Source organism: Eublepharis macularius, chromosome 4, assembly GCF_028583425.1.
Source record: "Eublepharis macularius isolate TG4126 chromosome 4, MPM_Emac_v1.0, whole genome shotgun sequence".
Lineage (NCBI taxonomy): Eukaryota > Metazoa > Chordata > Lepidosauria > Squamata > Eublepharidae > Eublepharis > Eublepharis macularius.
The window spans coordinates 116,122,126-116,147,356 of NC_072793.1; the positions used below are offsets into that span (position 1 = coordinate 116,122,126).

Below are 25,231 nucleotides of genomic sequence, written 5' to 3' on the forward strand. Positions count from 1 at the left end.
GTGGAGCAATCACTCTTTTGCTTTTGACCCAATCCAGAACAGATGTGTGTTTAATACAACAAACACCTAATCCCAAAATATTACACATTCTAACATGAAAAAATCAAAACCTACATGGGCATATGCAAATGAAGGGGCACAAATAAGATACAGTCTTGGGCACAGTTGATAGTACTCAACACCTGAATTTGAAGTCCAGAGTCAACAAGGACAGAAGCCAAGTATAAGAGGTAAGATTGCATAAATCTAGGACATTCTGAAATTTTCAAACATTTTCTCAATGAATGACATGAAAAAGTCAGACTTCATATGACTTCAGTTTAAAGGATATCATGGTTGGAGTTAATATTCCTTAGGAATAAGTGAAGCCACACTGTTCCAGTCTATGGTATTTTTGGAGGAAGTCATAAAAATTATTCTACTCTACCAAACCTTCAAAGTGGACTGTGGAATCCGGCATTGCTTCCACTCTTTAGCTGCTGAGTGCTCCCAACAGTAACCAAGATTGCATCACATCTGCACCCTTCCATCTGCATATGCCCATATGGGTTCTGGTTTTTTAATGCTAGAAGAGCACTCAGAGAAGTCTAGTATTGTTTAATCTCTTTGCATAAGCCTGGTCTTCCAAGAGAATTGGCCTCTGGTCTTATAACCTCATGTTTCTCCAGTACAGTAAACTGATGTTCCTACTGACTCCTCACTGCAATGGAGAACTTCACACTGAGATGTGGAGTACTGAGGATACCCCAAACCTGTCTCTGGGACATGCTAGCCTTTTCATCTGGATGTGATGCTTTCAGATGCAGTGAGGGATTTGGTGGTGCCGGACTCCAAGCTGTCCTTGGGACATCCTTACATCCCCGTGGTAATCCAGTGCAATGAAGAGATGATGTGCTTACTAAAAGTTCACTGCACTCAAAAGCTGAAATAGGTCTGGAATGCAGAAACCAGTGTAGATTCTGCTATCCATTTTGGAATTTTGGCAGAGTAGAACAGATTCACTAGGTGGTTTCACTCCTCCTTTAACATTCTTATCAGTAATTGAATATGGTAGAGTGTTCAGTGATTTGGTTCTGTTACAATTAACAGATGCAGGGATTTGACAAAAAAAAAACCTGTGACTGTCCTAAGAAGTCCTTTGATGGTTTTACTAATAGGATGGAGGTCTAGACCAGATTAGGAATATGTGGGGTGTACAAAACTCCTGCCCAGTCTTCCATAGGGCTGTTAATGTTGTGTCTTCCTTTATTCTCATTGATTTATAATATGTGTTTAGTCATACTGAGCGTTTAGGTAGCCTATCAATTAGGCCTATTGGTTTTAACAGGAATTTTATAATCTGCAGTATATATAATGATTTGTTTGGGTTGGATCCAAACTCCTGCAAATGGAAGAAGTTTATGGAAGCTGATCTGCACCCTCCCCCACTCTCACTTTTTCTCCAGCAGCTCCTCATAGCCCTGAAAAGCAACTCAAATAGATAAATGAGAGTCGATCATTTGCAGGCTCTTGCTGCGATAATCTAGACATTACTATTAGTTTGTTGAGCATGTTTTAGAAGCACTGTGATGCTCAAAGTGAACCATGTCTCAGGTTGTCATAAGAGAAAATTTTAAAGCTGACAATACATAAGTATGTGGCTGGCTAATTCTGTACTATATTTCAAGCCAATGGTAGTCTTGTTTACTTTCAGCATTGTGACTAGAGATGGGCACGATCCGCATTACGATCCAAAAAACCCCATGATAATGGCAATCGCGTGATCGTGACTCAGCAGATCATGATCGGCCACGGCCAACGATCCAGCGATCGGGAGGGGGCTGGATCGGGGCTGGATTGTGCTCGGATCGGGAAGCCAGACACTCAGGCGCCAGTAATCTATTCCCGGGACAACAGAGCCAGGGGAATGCCTGAGCTGTGTTTCCCCTCCTTCTGTCGCCCTGGAAACCCGAATGGAAGCCCAGCTTTCCTTGATCAGCAGGGCTCCCTTCCAACCACGGAGCAGCAAAGCAGTCACCAGTTGGGAGAAGACACCCAGGGGAGGGAGGGGGAAGGGGGTGTTCTGTAGCCATGGGCACTCCAATCTCATCCCTGCAAACCCTGATAGGCAGCTCTGATGGCCAAACACAGACGGCCAAACACAAACACAGATGCCGCCGGCATCACCCACCGTTCTTTTCTCACCAGTGCGCTCCTTTTTGGCCTGGCGGGTGGGCACATGGGGGGTGCCACCGGCGAGCGCCCAGACCCCCTGCCCCCTGAGGCTGCTCGTTGCCATCTCCCCGTGCCCACTGGGCATGGTGGCCACCGCCAACACTCACCTTCCCACATAGCTGGGAATAGCAGCGCGCCCCGCTTTGGCCTTCACGATCCATGGATCAGGAATGGGAGATGATCGGTGTGGATCGTTTAGTTGGGATCATCACCGGTGCTGATCCACGATCAGCTGGATCGGCAATTTTTTTTGGATCGTGCCCATCTCTAATTGTGTCACACTAAAATCTAGCCTTTTTTCTCTTTCTGTTTGTCTCTTCCTATATAATTGCATCAATTGATGATGTATGCATAAGGTTGATAAGTCATGTAGTATATTTGGGAAAGGGGAATATTTACTTCATTAACAGAGAACTCACTACACCAGATATTGTTGATTGTCCTTTCAAAACGGTAACAATGACAATTTCTCCAATAGTCAAATGATTAAAATTAAGCAGATGTGCATCTATTTCATAATGCCACAGTGATTATTGGATCTGGGGATCAAATCTTAAGTTTCCACTTCTTCAAGCGAAGAAGGGGATCAAATCTTAAGTTTCCACTTCTTCAAATCAGGAAATTTTTAGCATAGATTCACCTTTGTGGAATGAATGAAGGAGACATGGCTACAATTACCTTTTTGAAAAACTATAAACCCAAGTAATCCATCTTTTAAAAAGCCTTTCCTAATGAGAGAGAATACAGAAAGAAGGCAGATTATGAAAAAGAAAATCCCAGCATTAGAGTTTACATTAAAATCGTGCTGGGGTTGAATTAATGATTTCTTGTTTCAGCATGACTTAAAACTAAAGATCAGGGTACTTCCGGAGAGCTGGCTTTTAGCCAGGCTCTAGTAAGTACTTTAAGTTATATTCAGCGCTAGAGTGTTCTGCTATCTCTTCTGGAGAATTCTTCAGCAGATGCTCTATTTTATTTTATAAATGTTAAATGAATTCTTATATGATTAACAAGCAAGGAAAGTAGCTTATTTGAAGGAACTTTCTCTGTCTATCTATTCAAAGCTGTTCTTCTTCATAAATACCAAATTATATATTGTTAAAAAAAAACAGGAACATATATTTGTTGCATTTTCATTAAAAAAGATACATTGAGCCTTTGCTGAGATAGCTCTCTGTGTGTGATATGTGCATGCATGCACACAATAAATGAGCATTTGTTTCTCATTTATGCACAATCTCTACAAAGCTATGCTTTTGTTTTGGGGAACATGTATTTTCACTCAGTCTACTTGTAATATTTTGAAGCATTTTAAAATAGAAGAACTTGTAATTAAGAGTCTCAAATAAAACATTTGTTTGGAGCAGGGGTTGTAGAGAAACAGGATTCTAGTAACAAAACAAGGCTACTAGACTTAACTGGGTGGCCCAGGTTGTGGTGTGAGGGGGCACAGAGAATGGCAGCAGCCTTGTTTGTGAGTTCACCCAGCTTCCCTGGGCTGGCTTTCAACCAATAGGTTTAAACTTCCTGGCTGCTCAATCAGGGCATCTGGGGCAGTGACACAGCAGGTGGGATCTGGCTCTCAACCAGAGGGGTGCAGTTTTCTCTCTGGTCAGGTAGCCTAGGATTTAAGATGCTGCTAGCCCTACCTCTCCACATTACGCTCTTGCATGGTGTTTGTGAATGCGTGAGTGGAGCAGCAGGACCAATGGCTGCACCATGCTCAGTGGCAGCAACAGCTCCAATAACGCGGGGCTCAGCTCTGGAGCAGGTTGAACAGCTGGTGAGAGGGAGCACCAAGTTGCAGCAACAGTGGCATCAGTGGCAAGAAGCAGGTCCAGAGTGGAGGCCAAGTGGCCAGGAGGGGAGGCGGCAATCTAGATTCAGTCCTCTGCTGACTGAATCTGTGTTCGTTGGGGTTTCACCTCACAGCTAGCCAGGGGGCTTCCCGCCTTCAGGTCCCATGGCCTTTTGGCCCCCTTTGGGTTCCCCTCCTTCCATCTTCAGGCCTCCTTGCCCTTTGGGGGGCTTGCTAATGTTTTTTTTTTAAAGAAAGAGGGGGCAACGGGGATGGCTCCAGCAAAGAGCGGGAAGGCAGCTCAGGCCGCGGCATCATCCAGGGCTTGGCCAACTCCAGCAGCATCTACCTCAGCTGGTGGGGCCTCCAGGGCTCAGGGGCGAGCCAAGCTGGGACCATCAGCCAGTGCTGGAGCTTCTGGCAGGGCAGCAAAGGCTGGCACATCTACCAGGGCACAGGCTACCCCCAGGGCTTCTGGGTTGTCTGGTGGGGCTTCCCAGGCTGGGAAACAGCTAGGGGTTCCCACTGGTTCTGCAGGGTTCCAGGTGCTGCCCCTTCGGGCTCGCCCTACTACAATGGATATCAGGAAAGACATGGGGCCTCTTCATGGGGGCCCTAGGCTCCTGAGGGCATGGGTTGGCTGGGGGTTTAGCCAGAGGCCTGACTCCGGCACTCTCTGGCACTGAAGAGAGTTTGGCTATCTGTCTGGTGTACCAACTGCCTAGCGCACCAGCGCTAGCCAGTCGAGCCTGTTGGAGGTGGTGGTGGGGTGGGTTTTGGAGCACCCTAGGCTGTTAGTCTTGGGTGATTTCAACGTCCACATCGATGATGCCGCCTCCTTACAGGCTTCGGACCTGGTGTCATCCACTAGGGCTCTCCCAATTTGTTTCAGCTCCCATACATCAAGCGGGCCACACACTAGATCTGATCTTTGGGATGGGGATTCAGGTGGACCTTGATGCCACTGAGGCAGTGCCATGGTCAGACCACTTTGTCCTAAAGGCCCGTCTGGGTGTGCCAGCCCCTTCCTGCATAGGTGGCGAGCTAATGGAGACTAATGGATCTAATTGGTTTCCAGAATGCTCTGTGGGATCTGATGCCCCCTGGCAGTTCATTAGAGGAGCTGGTGGAGGACTGGCATGGCCGTCTCTCCGAAGCCATCGATAAAATCGCTCCTCGTCTCCCTCTCCGTTCCCATGCCAGACTAGCCCCTTGGTACACAGAGGAGCTATGGTGGCTGAAACATGAACTGAGACAGCTGGAGCAAGTTTGGTGGTGGAATCAGAGTGAAGAGGCAAGATCATCTTATAGAGCGTTTATGAAAGCCTATGAGGAGGCAGCGGCAAAGAAGGATTATTATGCTACCTCCATAGCATCTGCAAGCTCACACCTGGAGAAATTATTTCAGGTAGTTCGGTCTTGCAGAGAGACTGCCAAATTAGAAACTTGGCCATTAACTGTGAGGCTTTGGGGAGTTTTTTTGCTGATAAAATCTTGTCCTTCCATTGTGACCTGCCAGCCATGGTGATACAGTAAAGGAACTGGAGACCCCTTGGCCGTCTTCTGGCCTGATCTTGGATCACTTTGGTCTGGTCTCCAAGGAGGATGTTGACAGGATCCTGTGGCTGGTGAGGCCCACCATGTGCCCCTTGGACCCCTGCCCCTCATGGCTGGTTAAGGCCAGTGTCGATGGGCTGAAGGCACCTTTGGAGACTATTATCAATCTATCGTAGAGCTCCAGGGTTTTTCCTGGGGTGTTAAAGGAAGCCGAGGTGAGGCCCCTTCGGAAAAAAAAACAACTTTAGACCCCACCGATCTGTCCAATTACTGCCCAGTCTCAAACCTCTCGTTTCTGGGTAAGGTGATTAAGCAAGTGGTAGTGGAGCAGATACAGGGCTTCCTGGAAAATGCATTGGTCCTGGACCCATTCCAGTTGAGTTTCCGCCTGGGCCACGGGACTGAGACAGTGTTTGTCGCCCTCACAGACGATCTCTGTAGGCATGTGGACTGGGGTGGGTCAGTGCTACCGGTATTGCTAGATCTCTCAGCAGCGTTCAACATGGTTGACCATGATCTGTTGACCCACTGCCTCGCCAATGTGGGGATTCGAGGGACAGCCTTGCTGTGATTTGTCTCTTTTCTCCACAGTTGGGGACAGAGAGTGGTGCTGGGCGAGAGGTTATCAGTACGCCAACCATTGGTGTGCAGCACCCCGCAGGGGACATTACTCTCCCCCTTTTTGTTCGATCTTTATATGCGCCCTCTTGCCCAGCTGGCATGGTTTTCAGACTGGCCGTGACCAGGGCCAGGGCATTTTCCGTCCTGGCGGAACTCTCTGTCAGACCCACCAAGACCTTATATATTTTCAGCAAGCCTGTAAAACAGAGATGTTCTGCCAGGCATATGGTTGAGGCCAGCACTTGGATCCGTTCTAAGTAATCTCCCTGCCGGTCTCCTACTAGTGGAGGGGGGCTATATGGTCTATCCGCCCCCCATGTGCTGGGGAGTTAGAGTTTACCAACCCGCACCTCCACCCTCTTTCCCCATGTATATGGTGTGCAGGGAAAGGGGAATGGCATCCCATCTGGGATACTGAAAGGTATACTGCTATGTTGAGATATGATTTTATTGTTTTACTGTTTTATGTGTTTTACACTATAATCTGTCTATTGCTGTAACCGCCCTGAGCCCACTCGTGGGGAGAGCAGGCTATAAATGTAAGCAAGCAAGCACATCAGCTAGGCCCTGGAGCTCCTCTCAGCCAGGATGCAGAAACTGAGGAGCTCCAGGCCCAGGGTGGCCCAAAAAGAGGAGGACCTCCCATAGGAGACTATGTTGATCTTGGAGGTGGTACGAGGACTCAGACAGTGAGGGAACCTAAAGTGAGTCTTCATCAGCCAAGGAGGGGACCCCTGGGGAGGATTATTGGGAGGCTGCATCTCGGGTGCCTGGCCTCCTGCCCTGGTCCTTCCGCTGCAGGGCAGGCAGGGCACAGAGGGGCTCTGACTCCAGGGAGGTTTGGGCTGCTGGCCAGGCAGAGGACTCCCCCCACCTCTGTCATGCTTCATGGATGACGAGAACTCACCTGGGATTCATCTTTCACTCCAGGTATGGGAGCGCATTTTAGATAGTTATTATGTGGACATCTTTACCCTAATGAGGCTCAAGACTGAGGATGGGAGGGACAGGAAAGGGGCCAAACAGGAGGTGGTGGAGCTCCCGCCACACAATTACTGCTACCAGATTGGGAAATAGTTCCAGGAAGGTGAGTTCCCTGATAATGCCTGACTTGGCCCAGGATGGGGGCCACCCCTGGGCAGCATGCAGCAAGTGTAGATAACAGCACTGCAGATGCCTTCCAGAGGGAGAGATTCTTCAGTCTGGCACCAACTGTTCATCGCATCCTGGAGCCATTCTCAGAGGAGCTGTGGTTGATTGGCTGTGTACCATAATGCAGGGAGTATTCAGCTTAGTTGCTTCATGAACCCTGGGGGCTTATTCCTCAGCCACGGCACACTTCTTGGCCCTCACAGCTGAGGCTGGGGGCCCTTCAACATGGCCCACTTCACAGTTCATGGTCCTGTGATATCTGGCTCATCTCAGGGAGCTGAGCCTCATGCCCAAGACCAGACGCAGGGACATGGCTGCCATTTCCTTTTTTTTAGCAAGGCCCATGGACTCACTGCCCCCTGTGAGTGCTTTGCTGCCCTCAGGGTGGTGGAGGACTAGAGGATGTTGCCCCCCCCCCCTCCTGACCAGTGGTGCCACATCACACTGACTGTGCTGCATCCTGTAAAAAATCCCCTCCATTTTTTGGTCCATCTTTGGGGCCCAGCTTTTTTACATGGCCTTTTGTTGGCCTTTTTTGGGAACTTCCACATGGGGGAGCTAGTCACTGGGTCACACTTAGACTTGTCTGGGTGTGCCTTGGATTTCTGGGATGTTGCCCTGTCAGCACGGGGCATGGCGGTCATGGTCCACCACTCCAAAACAGATCAGCTGCAGTGGAGGGCCACGGTCTCCCTGCGGGTATTCTCTGGCACTTCCCTTTGCCCTGTCCAGGCAGTTAGGTCTTACATGGCCATTCACCCTTGTCAACAGCCTTCCTGGTCCCTTCCTGCTACATGCTACCAATTCTCTGCCCTTCTGCAATCTTGCCTGTCAGCCATGGGCCTCCCTCCAAGGGAATTTAGCAACCACTCTTTCTGGATTGAGGTGGCCACTGTTGCTGCTGATGTGCACCCCAGATTCAGGACATCAGGCACTAGAAATCCAGGGCTTATTGGGTGTACATATGCCCAGTGCTGGGGGCTACCAGGGCATGCTCACTCCCAGGTGGCAGGGGAATCAAACAGAGATGTACACCCATGTGATGCCTCTTTTGCTGTCACTTCTTTGTTTTCCTTGGCGGTGTTGGTGATGAGAATTAAAAAGAGTCAAGAAAGTAGCAGAGTTTGATATTAGCGCATTGGGGTCCCACAGGGCACAATCTTATCTCCCATGTTATTTAACCTCTACGTAAAACCTTTAGGAGAACTCATTTGCAGCTATGGAGTGGGATGTCATCAAAATGCAGATGATACCCAACTCTATATCTCATTATCCAGGTCCCCACAGGTTGCAGTAGAAACCTTAGATTAGTAAAATGACTGAAAAATAACAAATTAAAATTGAACCCAGACAAGACTGAAGTGATGCTTTTTGGGAAGTCAGAGATCTTGAAAAACATTGTACTCTCCACCTTCAATGGAGTTCGTTTGACCCTTGCAGATTCGGTAAAGAGCCTATGGGTTATACTGGATCCAGCATTACTACTAGAAAAACAAGTTAAGGCAGCTGCAAAAACCACTTACTACAATCTCACTCTAGCCTGAAAAATGGCTTCTTATCTTGACACGGCCGACCTGGCCACCTGGATCCATGCTATGGTAACATCAAAACTGGACTATTATAATGCATTATACATTGGTCTCCCATCTAAGTTAACTAGGAGACTCCAATTGGTGCAAAATGCTGTGGCTCGACTATTATCAGGAGTGAGCAGGAGTTTGAACATCATTCATCACCCATCCTACAGTCACTCCATTAGCTACCTATCAGTTACTGTGCTCAGTTCAAGGTAATGGTTGTTACATATAAAGCCCTTCATGGCCTTGGTCCAGTATACCTAGGGGACCGCCTCTCTCCTTATGTCCCTCCATGGCAGCTTCACTCATCTGAACAGGGTCTCTTGCAGGTGCCAGCCTGTACATGGGCGAAATCAACAGCAGCCCGTACACGAGCTTTCTCTGTGGTGGCCCCTACCCTATGGAACGGACTGCCTGAGGAGAGCCCCCACTCTCCTGGCTTTCTGCAAACAATGCAAAACTGAATTATTCAAAAAGGCCTTTTTTCTCAGCTAAGAGGGTGGTATTGTAAGAAAGGGATCCCAGACGTTTTGCTAATGAGTTAGAAACCATAGATTTCACCATTATGTTGCCTTACATATTATCTGTTGCTTTAAATATGTACTCCTATATCCTACCTGTGCTTTATGTTGTTCCATGTAAGTCCTAGAATTGATTATGTTCTGCTTCAGCAATTCCTCAATCCCATACTGGATCCTTGCTAATACTATATCTTTGTAAACTTATATTCTTTTACCCCATGACATTGTTTATGGAAATGTTCTTGACAATGCCTGCCCTTGTCCTTGTCACTAATTGTACCAATCTCACACTATGTAATCTGCCTAGAGTCTCAGTCAGAAAGGAGAAATATAAATAAATAAATAAATAAATAAATAAATAAATAAATAAATAAATAAATAAATAAATAAATAAAAGATAAAAAAGTAGACAGACTTCTGTGGTTTGAGCTCTATAAAAATACTTTACTACATAACAAGGAAAAAAGAGTACTTTTGATAAGAAAATAAAGAATAGCTAACTAACTATATCTTGATACCTAAACTAGGAGCTTAGAGATAGAAACTTAGAGATACACTGAGAGTCACAAAAAGCAATAAAACCTAAGTATATGTTGCTAGTTAATTGCCTCCAATAAACTGGCTTATCCAATAGACAATTCTAGATTCCTTCATTAAGACTAAAGTCTCCCCTTTCTATGGCGGGAACTTTTACTCAAAGCCTAAGTGGTCCTATGCTAACTAGCTATTTGACTAAACAAACAGAATAACAATTTAACTCTTTCATGACTGAGTGTAGGACATTTGCAAAAATCCCAACAGTCGGTTTGTGGGGGGTGGGGGTGGCGGACATCAGCTGGCAGATGGGTCAACTGATGCTTGGGATCCAACCACTAAACATCATCAGTGCTCCTCATAACTGTAATTCAATAAAGTTGTGGCTATTTTTACTCCAGATAATGTGTTGTGTGCATTTGTTGCTATGCTCCCTGCCCCTCTGCCACCATCATTGCTGGGCTGCAATCTGTGTGGCCAGTCTTAGTTACTATAATCCACATGTGCATATGCACACACGCACACACATCATAGACTAAATGTGGGTTTATGTCCTGTGTAAAGAGCATGTTTATATATTGAGTTGGATTTAGAAGTTCTGTGAATAGAATGAACTCTTCAAAACATTTTTTCTATGTCCCATAATCTGCAAGCCTACTGATAAACACTGTTGAGATTTGAGAAAACTCTCAGAACAGTATGCTATGTAGTGGGGGCAAAGGGGGGGGGAGCTGCAGTAAGAAGGAAAAAAACCTCTTAGGCAGCCTCTTATGTCATTTGGCTTCTTCTGGAGAGTCCCACAATCTTCCCCAGTCACTTATCGGGGAGCTTTTGTGGGAAGGTAAAGCAGATAAGAATACTTATATGAACTTTCTCCATTGATAAATGCATTGATTCAAAACACGCACACAGCCTCACACATACATGCACATTGTTTGCAATGAACATCAATAAAAATTAAGTGATATCCTCATATATTCTTATCCTATCAAAAAAGCACTGCATTTTAATCCATTATAATTATTTTATCTTAAGCATTCAGTACACATTTTCAAGGATAAAGGTAGTAGGTATGCCAGCAGCTGATTTCTTGATAAGGATTGTGACTCTATGACAAGTATTTCTGTAGGCTACACCTTTAGCCTTTGCAGCTGCTATGAATCAAAGTAACCATGATACAGTACTAAAAATGTGAGGCAGAATTTCAGTTGATGTTGAGCTAGTGCCTAAAGTAAAGTTACTTTTGATTCCCATGAATGTTGGTGCATCTGGAAATGTCACCTAACAATAAATTTATCATTCATAAATAAGATATGAATCAAATTGTAAACCAGCTTTTGCAAGGATCCATCTGTGATCCAATGTTATGCTCACATCCTTCCAGAGTTACCCAGTTTTCATTTACTGGCTATGCTTGTATGGGTCTTTCCCCTTTTCTTTTTTAAACAACACATTTTTATTTGTCTACAGTATATTATTTTAAGCCTGTATCTCCAGTTTCCATCAAAGCTTTGGGTGCCAGCTGGTTCTGTTCATTAATTATCATAAGGTTTTCTTTCCTGCTGTTTTCCTCTCCCTTTGCCTCCAAGGGAAACTAATGAATAGACTCCCTAGTTCTTCATACTCCTACTCAAATTATATGAAGCACAATGCATTTATCACAGGATAATGGTTGTAAAAAGTTGTAGAGGGCTTTAGTTCTAAAAGTGGCAGCAAAATTATCTGATACTAATGCTACCTTGTAATAATCGAAATCTGACATGAGAAAAGTAACTAAAATTATAATTGTTATTATAATATATATAAAATATATTCTGTGAATTATATTGCCCACAAAAAAGCTTATAGTCAGTCTAATTATGTTTATTTCCTATTCACATCTCTTTTACATTTATAAAAGCAGAGGCAATTAGGGCACTTCATATTACAGGACCTTTTGGTAACTGAACGCTTCTGCTTTTATTCTTATTGTGTTTTTGACACATAGCTTTTTAGATTGAATATTGATGTTTATTGTCTCTGAACTAATGTACCTTTAATTCAGGTATGGAGAAGTAGGATACAAATTTTCAATAAATAATCCTCACCCTCCCTATGTGTAATACAGGAATGTTTACATGATTGCTGTAAGGCAATAGTCCCCAAAAAGTGCCCATCATTTTCCAGGCATTCCCTTGTTTCTTACCCAAAGCAAAAAGCCAATCCTGGCATTCATTCCTACACTTCAAAGAGCCTACGAGGCACCTGCTTTGAGCCTGCAGGGAATACCGACTTGGAAACAGCTACCTCCATCAAAGGTATATGCTTGGCTTGAAACCTCTCAGTGTTTTATGGAACCTCCCATGGAACCAGCCTCTAGGAACTCATTTTGTGATTGGTCCTCCCATGGAAGCTATTTGGTTGCCACCAGATACCAGTTCTCAAAATTTCACAAGTGCCCATTGGTTCAACAAGATTGACAACCCCTGCCGTAGGGATTATTGCAATAATGAATAATGAGGCACTTTGAATTACATAGTGCTATATGATGACTGTGTAATTATGTTGCTGGAGTCTGCATGCATATGAACAAGTCTGTGTCCCCCTAGTTCTCTGGACCACTTCAGCAGCGCAGCCAGGAAATGCACTCTGAGAGATGTATTGTCGAAGGCTTTCACGGCCGGAGAACGATGGTTGTTGTGGGTTTTCCGGGCTGTATTGCCGTGGTCTTGGCATTGTAGTTCCTGACGTTTCGCCAGCAGCTGTGGCTGGCATCTTCAGAGGTGTAGCACCAAAATCCCTGTGGGATTCACCTCCCTCCTTTTTGCATCATGTTTTCCATGGCCCGGCAGCACTCGAGGTGCCGCGCACGTCTGCTGGCCTCCATAGGAACAAACGGGCAATTTACCCCCTGCATCAATTTCAGGGGGCTCTTCCCGCCGCGTTCCGGACCCTGCCTCCCTCACTGGGAGTTCTGGGGGCTAATCTTCGCAGATCAGCCGCCCGGTCAGGCTGCTCGGGCGCTTCCTCCCGGACCTGCGGAGAGGAGCGTCCGACATGGCCGAGAAAACGAAACCGAATCCGACCATGGTATCTTTCTGAGTTGCCTCTCAGCTCTGGGGAAAAAACACCACGACAAGAGTTTGATGAAGATGTAAAGAAGGTTCTAACCTAGAAATTACAGACAACCATCTTTTCTTTTTTTATACATTAAAATTGTTGCTGTGAGCAGGCTGTGAAGAACTTTATGCTCAGGCAGCTGAACAGCAAATGGGAACTTTTCCAAGGATGTTGGACATATCCATACATTCTATGCTTGTTTTTTCTGCCACTGTGGTAGAAATAGAAAGATCTTGATAATAATTGCTAGGCAGACCTGCATCTGTTAGTTGCCTGCATCAGTTCTTCAGTATTATTTTGAAATATTTTTACAAATGTAATTTTTTTCCAATTCATCCATTACACCAGCAACTAGAACAGTGAGACTGGCTGTATAGGAAATTATTAGCATTAGAGTTACATTTTAGAGACCTTACTTTTTAAATGTGCAACTGATTTGTAGAACTCTGACAAATATTAAGCAGCTTGGGCTTCAAATATTTCATTCTGAAGGCCTGGAATATTAATGGATTGTAGCATGCCAGAAGAATCTCTGGGCTCTGAACTCTTTTTTTGCAATATATTTGAATGATTCTCAGAGTATTAAACAAACTGAACCCACCCCTCCCACCCCCCAAATGCTCATTTCAGTGTTCCTAAAAAGCACCGGAAATATATGTTTTCACATATAAAATCTGAAAAAATGTTTTAGGGTTGCCTCTGGGGTTCAAAAGAAAATTATTATTCCATTCACTGGTACTGCTAATTCTTTTGAAAAGTAGTTCAGTCAAATAATTATGATCTGAAAAGCAGGAAGCATTCATAATTGCCATTTATTATGCTTCATATGGAGATGACTTTTCAAAGCATTGTTTGGGGGAAATGAATCTGGGGAAACATTCCAAAAAGGCACATAAAACCCTATGTAGTCTTCCTAAAAAGGTTGTAAAATGCAACATATAAACAATAAAAGAGACTTGAGTAAAAGAGCATTATATGTTCTGTTTCTTCAAAGCAAACTGCTCCTCTGCCACCACTCCTATGCGGTACATGCACTGGCAGAAACAGTATTTTCTGCTGTTTTCTTTCATCACAAATAAGTATTATGTAGGACATTTATTTTATTGTGATGCAGTGAATTTATAATATTTCAGAAATGTAACTGAGGATACAAATGGTACTTTGGAAGTTAGTGATACAGCAATATGATCAGCTAAATGCTTACGAACAGAATACCAAGGAAATTACCAATAAATTGGTCCTGCGATTTTATTTAAGCAAAATTCCGATTTTAATGGCAGGTGCTCTGCCAGAATAAGGGCGAGCAGGAACAGGTTCAGTTATTCAGCTTCACCTTTAATTTCTTACATAATCTATTCCTCTCCCAAAATTGACATTATTGGGGCTGACACTAGTAAAAACAAAACTGCAGCTGCTTGAATTTTCTCATCATCTTGAAATGAAAATGAAACATATTTTACAGAAATTAATTCTATGATTTCAATTATCTTTCAAAGTCTGTAATTCCACACCATAATTCATTAACAAAATCTGTGCAGAATGTTTTGTTGAGGCTACATTATAATTATTTCATTACTCATTTAAATGTCTTGTCTTGTGGTAAATCTGTTACAGTAGACTTCATGTATATTTTATGTAACCCTATTCCGAGACTGAGAATTTATGACTGTTTTGCAGAACATTAATGTGAAGTCCATCACCAGGATAAGATATTGGAAGAATTGTAATGATGTACATTAGAAAGAGACAAGTTGGAGACCTGAAAGGACTTGAAAGGGGCATCTCATTTTGCCCTTCTCCACTTTTTCCTCTTTCCTGTCCTTGACAGCCCCCACTGCTCTCCCCTTTTCCTGCTTTCTTTCCACTCACCAGCTAATCTACGTTTATCTGCTTCCTTCTGCTTTCCCTTTTTTAGTCCCCCTGACATGCTCTCCCTGAGAGAATTCTGGCTAAGATGTTCAGTGCTGGCCTCCAGGCCAAGCCCAGTGGGGAACCCACAAGGAAGGGCACCTCATTTTCTTCTGTACAATGGAGATTCAAGGTAGCTGACATCATTCTCCTTCATTTTGTCTTCCCAACAACCCTGTGAAGTAGAGTTACCAGGTTTCCTTACCCTCCTGGTGGGAGGGGGGACCTGGTACTCACCTTCGCACCATTCTGTGAGTCCTCCTTGTGTGCGCCCCTGTGCCTGTGTGATGACATCACTTCCAGGAAGTGACATCATCATGCAGGCACAGGGGCATGCGCAAGCTTTACAGCCGGCCAATTTTGGCCCCAAACAGGCCCAGCTCAGCCCATTTGGGGCCCAAATCAGCCTACTGCGAAATGTGGGAGCACCTGTGGGGTGGTATGATGATGTCACTCCCAGGAAGTGACATCATTGCACTTTCCCAAAAGTGCACTGAGGAGGCCTGCTCCTACGCCCCCCTGCCCCCCGCCAGCCAGGTGAGTGGTTGCGGGGAGTGGAGGGTGGAAGTGTTAGATCCCCTTCCCCCACTGGGGGCACTTTAGGCTGAAAGTGTGTTATTAGCCCATGATTAGCCTGTGAGCATCCATGAAAGGCCTCTGGGCCCAGATGCGTGGCAGCTGTAGCTACCAGGCCAGGTACATGGTTCAAACTGGGAAGACTTGCATGGTGCTGGCTTGGCAGGCCAGGACAAGAAGTGGCCCCAGTTACATGGTGGGAAATCTGTAAGATCTTATGAGGAACACCTCACTTTCTCCTGTAGCCCCCTTCCCCCATTATTTCTTCTTCTCCTGGCAGCCACCCTTCTCTGCTTCCTTCTCTTCTTCCAACCTATTAACCATCCTAACTTTTATCTGCTCCCCCCATCTTCAGCTAACTAACATCTAGTTACATTTCATTATAAAAACATTGTTTGGAATATCTCCTTTATAACAAGTGTGTGTCTTGTATGTCTATGAAAATCTGTCTTTAGATTGGGGAGGACTGTGAGGTGTGATTATGAACTTGAGTATGTGCTGGCTTGTCAATCTTGGCCAAAGTCATGCTAAAGCAAACCTGCCTGGTTAGGCCTCAAAAGAGAATTCTGGGAAACTTAAAGAAAACTAGTGGAAAGCAGTTTCCAGAGAGATAAGCCTGGACATGTTTTGTAGAACCCTCATGCAAGTAAGATCATGGGAGTATTAAGGCCAAGGACTGAAAAGAGAGGTTCATCCCCTACATTTCATTTTGTTAAGGAACAGAGCTCAGGTGGGGGTGAATTGCTTGACAGGAGACATGACTCAGCTGTAGAGCATCAGTTCACATGTCTTAGTAAGGTCCTCATTGGTTCTTAGATTTGCCCCATGTTAGAGGCTGATATAAATGGAGTTTCTAAGTTAGTTCTTTGTTCTTGGATTAGCAGTTGGACACTTTTGCCATTTTGTTATTGGACTAGACTGTAGAGCTAGTCCTTGGTGTTCTGTTTTGTGGCTTGACTTTGTAAGTTAATATATGACAAATCAGGCAGAGGATTCTGCTAAGTAATTTAGGGATTTTAGCTTAAGTAGTCTTTATTGTTTTATCAGATCTTTATACACTTTTTATATATGTAATCTTTTTGCATAGTTTTTGATAAATCTATTAATCTTCCTTGTGTAGAATTACTGGGTTTGTGACTTCAGTCTGAATCTAGCACCTTGGCCTATTGGCCCAACTCCCAGTGGAACTCAACAAGCAAGTGGACTACCTTGTGGGGCTGACTTCTTGATTACCTGGTACAGATGGAGACTTTGTTTCTTCTGAACTTAGGGTTAGTTAAAGGAATCTGGTCGTAGTGGTCCATGGGTCTCTTGTTCCCCAAAGTGTTTTTGTTCTCGAAAATCCACCCCTGAGGACCAAGGGGTCAGTGACAGGACTCTTACAAACATTTTAGTAATCAAGTACAAGTACTTTTGTCTGATTCCTGCTATACCTCTGCACACTACATCAGGGATTCCAGAAGTTGTGTTTGAGTTCCAACCTCAACTCATTTTGGACATGATGGTCCAGATCTTCTGATAGTCCCATGGTTTGGAGTACTGGCAGAAAGTCATACACATTCCTTCCTCTTGTATGCAGATTTCTTGCTCCTGTTCATGGTTTGCCTTACTGTAGCTATGACTGAATCATGACACTTGAATTGGGAAAATTATGGTACTGTTAACAAGCAATTGCCTCCAAATTTTATTTGAAACTGTGGCTTTATTTGAAACTGTGGGTTTGCAAATGATGGTTTTGGGAAATCCTGGTTAACATTAACCAGCACATTATAATTCTCTCCACTAAAGTTTGGAGGAACATACATGTGATTTGTTCATTTTGAACTTGACTACATCAAAATCTTAATAAAGCCAAGAGATTGCAGATGGATACAGACAACTACTTAGGATGTCATAGTCACTATAAGAATATCTCATGTGGGGACTTGATCTATATGGAGACCTAATAAACAAGAAGTAATGGCTAATCCAACTATATAAAAGGCTAAGAGTATTCAAGACAACTCACTTCCTACCCTGGTGAGTCACCAGAGGGCACTGCTGTGGAGGGAAGCCCAGATGAGACAGCCAGACCTCCAGAGATCACACCATGGTGGGAAGCCCGGGCTGGGATCAGGCACAGAGCAAATGCCCACCCCCACCTTCACCCAGCTGGGATCAGGAGCAGAGCAGGTGGCAATGCTCATCCCCCACCATCTCCCAGCTGAGATCAGGAACAGAGCAGGTGGCAATGCCTGCATGTTCTTCACCTAGCTGGGATCAGGAGGGAAGCAAGTGGCAATGCTCCCACAAAGGGGTTTGTTGCTAGCATTATAATGTGTCCCCAAGAAACTCATAGGAATAAAAAAAATGACATGAAATACTACTATTCCAGGGGGAGAAGGAGGCTTCAGCTGAGCTGAATTCAAGCATATGGAGTTGCTTCCTTCTCTCCCACAGATGGTGCTATCAGTGGCACATGGAATTAGGATGAAAGGGACTGTCAGTTGCAGCCGGATGCAGGCACTGCAGAAAGGTGTTTTACTGCTTCCTGCCCTCCATCTGGTGGCCTGTTGGAAGCAAGAGTCCATAGAACTATTACCATGTTTTGTTCCCCTACATTTCCAAGTGGCTGAAGGGTCAATAGTCAGCTCACCAGATGGATGAATTCTACACATGATTGGCTTTCCATTCTGTTAGAGCTGCCACATGGAATATTTTTAAGCCAAGTGGTAAGGAGCTGCCTCTAGCTTCATCTTATACATTGGCACAATAAATACAAAACAGTGAAGTTGCTATGGAAGAATAGTAAAGCACTAGAAAATACTACTTCCTTGGAAGCTTATATTTCAGTTCCTTCTTGAATTTCTTATAGTGCATAACATATTACTCCAAAGCTATTCTTGGATTCTGACTTTAAACGTCTTGCTCAGGGAAATGAATGGTTATAGTCTTTTAATTTTCCTTTGGCCAGCCTGGGCAAGGCATGTTGGACTGACGGCAAAACTGGCCTCAATTATGGTGCACCAGGTTAACTTAATCTGCCTATTTATATTACACTTCCCAAGCTTGTAAAAAAATTAAGTTAGGTAGGACAAACTGAATAGAAATTAAAAATGTGCTAGTGTAGAACTGGTGCTAAATCAAAAACTTTTTAAATTATTATATAAGATGATTTAAGCTCATATCTATATCTGTTACAATGAAATATATTCTCTTAGAAAAATAAAAGTTGATAGTGTAAAGATTGACTGGATCTGGTTAAATATTATCATTTATATAATGAGGCTCAAGAAAACAATGAAAAAGATCAGCTTAGAGAGCTTTGGCAATTCAGCAGAAGCATGAGCCAACAGCCTCCTTAGAAAAAAGGGGTGTGCCACACAAAAAAGTATAATTTGGATCCAGATATCAGGAATACCATAAACAGGCAATATATCTGGGTCAGGTTCTGTATTCTGATTTTGTTTTATTAGAGAATCCCAAATATATTTGACCATTATTCCCTATGGGCAAAACTATCCTGGGGGGGGGGGACTTTTTCAAGAAAATTCCATCAAATTTTCTGGAAACCTAGTCCATCCTGTCCTCCAAAGAACCCCCAAGTTACAAAGAAGATTGTACCCAGGGGTCCAACTCTAAGGGTCCATAACAAGCTGCCCATAGCCAATCCTAAGGGCCCATAACAAGCCGCCCCCAACCACTCTCCATTGTTGCCTTTCCAGGGCAAAGAAACCTTAAGCAAAAGGGCAGCCACTGGCCAAAAGCCAGTTCCAATGCAAGTCTCACTCTCAATGCAAGCTGAACCAACAAAGCCCAACAGAACCAAACTAAAGCAAGGGAACCAAAATCAAACCAGAGACAAGGCAGAATAGAACAAAAGGGTCTGTGATACTTATTTCTTCCATTTAGATTAAATTTTAGTGTATATAGTGCAGAACCAAACAGAAGCAAGGGAACCCTACCAGAACCGAACTGAAGCAAAGGACACTGTAACAAGAAATAAACAGCAAGAAAGCAAACAACTGCTTCAGCAACCCCCCCCCCCCGCTCCAATAAGAAGCACTAATAAACAGCAAGCAAGCAACTACTTCAGCAACTCTCTCCCCAAAGAACAACTCCTAATAATATATATAAAAACACTAGGAAATAGTAAAGCAAACTATCTTCTCCAATACACATCCATTGGCTACTCATTCCTCCTGAAAAAAAGTAACAAAAACAGCTTGGAGAACCAGCCAGCCTGTTTCAGGCTGAAACAAAATAAGAAAGACAGCTTGGCAAAGCAGCCAGCCAGCTTTAAACTGGCTGAGCTGCATTTGACAGATAAAACCAAATATTCAGTTTATCTGGCACAGTGTGCTATGTATCCTGATTTTATTCAGGATTCTCTAATTTGATTTGTATACCTGGATAATGCTGATTTAGTCATTTTCCTGGTATATATTTGGCATATCAATACTGAATTACACACCCCTGTTAGAAAGTCAATTAAATTAACAGCCAAGAAGAAATGTAGGCTGCTCTTTGGAATAGTAGTTGGTAAGAATATATATTCATATATTAATGAAGCCAAAAATGGCCCATTCATTCATACAGTCGCGATAACTTGGTATTCTATTCTATACTGCACATGCTGTACAGAGGTCAAATATGTTTGCTTGTACACCTGGCAAACTGACATCACTTCATACTGGGGTTATAAGACAAATACCTGCCTGGTCATTGGCAGTGCTACCATTGCAGTGATCAGCCTGAGGAAAACATGTTGCTTTCTATCCCCTAAGAGAGGGGTGGAAACTCATGCTGCACTCCCCACCCCCCAGATGCCAAGCAGCACCTAAAGTCTTCTCCTGATAGTGTGAATAAACTGCAACCAGTAATGCAAAGAAGACAGGCAGATTTATGGATATACCTGATAAATGTGAAAGAACTGTGATAACTAGGGGTCTGTGGTCTCACTGCAGCTTTCAGTTTTCTTAAAAGCAACTTCAGGAGGGGATTTGAGAAGGAGCAACCCTTCCCCTTCTGCAATGTTTCTTCTCAGCTTAGTTGCCAAAGGGAGAAAAGACTGGTAACTTTTTTTAGGTGATTAAACGGTGGAGCAATTCCAGTGTATGTACATGAGTTTACCTGTTAATGTGGGGAATCTATTTTGTTAAGAAAATCAGAGCATGTTAAGAAAACCAGAGCTAAACTCTGCCCCTTCCTGCCACTTGGCTTTCTGTGTCCTCTTTCTTTCATTACGTTTCTCTTAACCAGGCCTACTTCTAGTATTTGAGGGTGGTCTGGGAAAAAATGTTGAAAATATCACTGTTTAGGATTGCACTGTTAGTTCTCCACACCCATATGCTCCAAATGAAAACAATTTTTATGTACTCATTATTAATTGCTTACATATTCATTATTCGGACGTTCCAAGTGATACAAAATACCAATTCTTGTCTCAGAAATTTGACACCTGGAATATTAAGTGTTTTAACGTTTTTAAAAATCAGACTCATCAAATGTCATTCATGTTGGACAGCTCAGCTCATGGATGCATGATAAGAAGCCATTTTCTTTGACTATTTAGTTATTTCAGCCTAACCCTACTGAAACCATTGATAATAGAATGGAGTAAGTCTGAATGAGATTACATTGTAAGGAGTCTGTCCTGTAGAGGTTTAGGACGTTGTGTAAAGCCAAATTGTTTAGATGAGCTTTTAATATTCTATGAGAATTTTCTTGATTAGAAATACCTGGTTGGAAGATATATATGTGATAGTAAAGGGACTTTTTTTGTATGGTTGTTTCCTTATGTTATTAGATATGTTAACCACTTTGAGGCTTGTTTTAAATGATAAAAGTGTAATAAAGTATTAAATAAATACATTAATAATCCTAACTTTAAGAACTGGTCAGCCATGTATTTCTTCCATGTTGTCATATCATCAATACCTTCTCTGTTTGTAACCAATTGCAGATTTATACCCGTGCTTCGATTTAAGCAATGCAGTCCCAAGCAGAATTATACTACTACAATCCTAAATAGAATTATATCCTTCAAAGTCCATCAAAGGATATAAATCCATTTAGAATTGTATAGTTAATCTTCCAGCTATTAATGGCTCTCAGGCTTATTTGGGTGCAAGCAGGCTGTTGAAATTATTTCTTTTGAATAAACAAGCTTAGGCAGGGCTGCAATGATAAGCATTTACTTAAAAGTTGATTCCATTGAAACCAATTTTTTTAATTTCACACAAATGCATTTAGATTTATTTATTTACAAAATTTTACAAAATTATTTATTTGCCAAACAAAAACACATCTTTAAAACAATTAAAACCAAAACTAGAACACACAAAGCATAAAAACAACAATTAAAACACAGGGAATTAGAAAACGATTTGTTGCTAGAATTTGATATGCAGTTCATGTTCTCAGATGTTAATACTCTTTTCTCAAGTGTTTCTTAGCTTTAAAATATGTTGAACTAGAAAACATCATATGAGAAGATTTTTTTTTAAAGTTTGTTTGTAACTTTCATCAGCTGTAGGTATCCAGATGAAACTTGAGTTTTTCCAGAGAAAATTTTGGACTGCCAGTAGACAGGTATGCTACAATTTACTATTTAACAGCACAGGGTAACTAGGCCACCTTATAGGATGAAATTGATGGGAGAGGATATATGTTTGCTACATTTTTCTAGCAATCCACTAATATTTAGCTTTCAAGGTAAACAATTTATCTGCCATCCATATCTGACTACGTCTTTTCAGCAGTAAACTGCCTTTGAAAAACTGCTTTCCATTGGTATGTTGTTATTGCATACCTATGGCAGGATAGAACAGAAGTCTTCCTCAATCTTACATACAGAGAGATTATATGCAGAGATATTGCTAGAGTATCTCTGATGCAACCCTAATGCTGGATCCTGATATTAAGAAGAAATCAGATAACATTTGTCATGTTCAACACATTAATACTTGTAAATAAAATTATTTTTTTATATACTTCAACGGTTTTCAGTATCAGTGTTTTCATTGAAATAATATATTCTCTTCTAGTGTACATCTCTGGATGGCCGATGTTCTATAAGCTGTGATGATGAGGTAAATATTTCTATAGACACATTCTTTAATGTTTCATGTCTATGCCACCAGTATTTCTAAGTAAAAAACAAATTAGAAGGTGCATATTTTATCTGAAGAATATATTCAGAATAGAACTACACAAATTCTATTCTTGAATTGCCTTATAGCTATCATGTTTATGAAATTAAAGATGTAAGTTTGGAAGTCAGTGTGGGCAATTAATTATATTCTAAAAAACGAAGGGCCACACTCAACACAATATTTTCCCTTATCTGTACTATGTCAAGCTGTAGATCGAGTATCATTTATTTGACTGCTTTTGACAGGGAAAATAATCCTGAATGTAGAAAACTGGCATGTGATTGATAAAGTCCATCCTACTGTTCTCCTTGACATGGAATGTATATGTATACAAACATTTATTTTTATTTGGGGGAGGGGGGAAGATTCATATATACAACCCCTTCCCTTACTTTGGAACCAAATATTTTTTCAGTCAGTAACCTTTTCATCACTAGTCCTTTTGTTAAAGTTTCTAATCTCTGAAAAAAAGAAAGAAAATCTTTGTAAATGTTCTCTCATTCTGATTTGTAAAAGCCTATATACTGGGTTTTATTTTGTGTTGTGTTGCTCTGTTTTATTCCAGAGTTATTGCCTTTTATGGAATGCATCTATGCATCTATATGCATTCCATAAAAGCAATGGCACTAGAATAGAATACATCTAGTTATTTGACAGGGTTTTTTCCCCCTCTATGGAGTAAAAAGGCAGCTATTGAAAATAAGTTCTGTGATTTTGTTAATTTCATACAGTCCCCATCTTGGTTTGCCAGAGGTAGAGGTATGTCAGCCTGCTATGAATTTTCTGGATAAGCTTTATCATACATTCCTTCCAACATCCTGCATACATGCTTTTCAATGAACTCACATTTATACCTATCTAGATATCTCACTGAGTTATATGTAGCCTAAAGCAATGAAGCTGGAGTTATCAAGCTATCACTTTGGAATCAAAACACCATAAAGTCAGCAATCCAGGATCTGTACGTTCTGTCAACTTGTGCCCTGTTTATCACACTGTCACCTTTCACCTCTAGCAGATATACATAGAAAGACATACACACCCTATCCTCTTGGAATTGTCTAATAAAAAGGGTACATGTCCAGCATTCTTATCTTCTTGCTGTAACACATATACATGGTCTGCTCCTTACTAGAGATGGACACATCTCTAGTAACAATAAGAACTTAAAAAAGCCAGGAACAGCCCAATCAGCTGTTCGTGAACAAGCTGTTTGTGAGGCCCCATTCTAAATGAACATGTGGTCATTGCAAGCCTCGTTCATTGCTGTTCGTTGCTGTTCGTCAAGCCAGACAATCTGGCACCTGCAATCAATTCCCTTGGCAACTGGAGGCAGGAACTGCCTGAACTCTGTCTGAACTCCTGCTGTTGTCCTGGAAACCCCAATCTAAGCCCAATTTAGCTTGATAGGCAGGTCTTCCTTTCAAGTGTGGAGCTCCAAATTTGTCACAAGGAAGCAAAGAGTGGAGGGGGGCGGCGGCTCCCAGCTCTGGTTTTGCAGACAGTGAGGGAGAGACAGTTGCTGTTGGCATTTTGAGAGAGAGACAGGGAGAGTGCATTGGAGCTTGAATTTTCTTTGTGTGTGGTGGGATAGGGATCTACCTCTTCAAGTTCCAAGGCTGCTGCCAGGCTCTGGGCCAAGCTATTATTTATTATTGGTACCTTTCCTGCTGCTTGCTCAGGTAAGGTTTCTGGGAGTGGTGCGGTAGGGATCTACCCCTTCAGGTTCCAGGGCTGCTGCCAGGCTCTAGGGCCAAGCTATTATTTATTATTGGTACATTTCCTGCTGCCTACTCAGGTAGGGTTTGGGGGAGTGGTGTGGTAGGGATGTTGATGGCTGGAGGAGAGCCTGCTGGCCCCCACGAACAGCGAACATGTTCGTGAACAGGTCATGTTCGTCAACGTTTGTTGTTCGTTGTTTGTGGATGGCAATGAACAACTAACACCATGTTCATTTTTCTCCTGTTCATGCCCATGTCTACTCCTTACCCTGGACTTTCATTAAAAAGCAGAAGGACTGCTCTTAGACTGCTAAATGTGAATGAAGGATTTATTGATTTATATGACACTTGGGTGCACTTCATTACCAAAGTCAAAAATTCAAACACCAATTTTGATATTTTACAGAACATTAACTGTTACCTCATTGATAATAATGGATTTATATTAGTTTCTGAAGACTATACTCAGGTAAGTGAGCATCTTCCTTTCTCTTTTTAACCATGGAACAAAATAATTTTTGGAGTTAAGGTTTCAGGACTTAGGTTAGTGAAGGAATAAATAGTGTGAGACTAAAACAGCCTCCTCATCCCAGAGTACATGAGTTGCCTTTCTGGGGATCTGAAAAAAATTCTGCCTCACAGTGGGGTAGGTCTGCTCTTAAGCTCATAAAAAACTTTAATTTATGGAACCCCTTTCTGTAGACATGCCTGTCATTCTTCAGGAATTTTTAGCTGGGGGGGGGGGAGTTGTTTTTCATGGAGATTTTCCCCCACACTAAGAAGGTTATGTATTTACATTTTGAAGTAAAACATTATT

The 25,231-nt window shown here is 42.7% G+C and overlaps 1 protein-coding gene across 1 annotated transcript in view; it reads left to right on the forward strand.

Annotated features, from left to right (window-relative positions):
- CACNA2D3 (calcium voltage-gated channel auxiliary subunit alpha2delta 3) overlaps window positions 1-25,231 on the forward strand; it is a 1,057,886-nt gene that overhangs the window by 945,371 nt on the left and 87,284 nt on the right. The window contains exons 28-30 of the mRNA XM_054976383.1: window positions 22,069-22,130; window positions 22,586-22,630; window positions 24,821-24,883. Coding sequence (XP_054832358.1) covers window positions 22,069-22,130; window positions 22,586-22,630; window positions 24,821-24,883 — 170 coding nt within the window. The remainder of the gene's footprint in view (window positions 1-22,068; window positions 22,131-22,585; window positions 22,631-24,820; window positions 24,884-25,231) is intronic.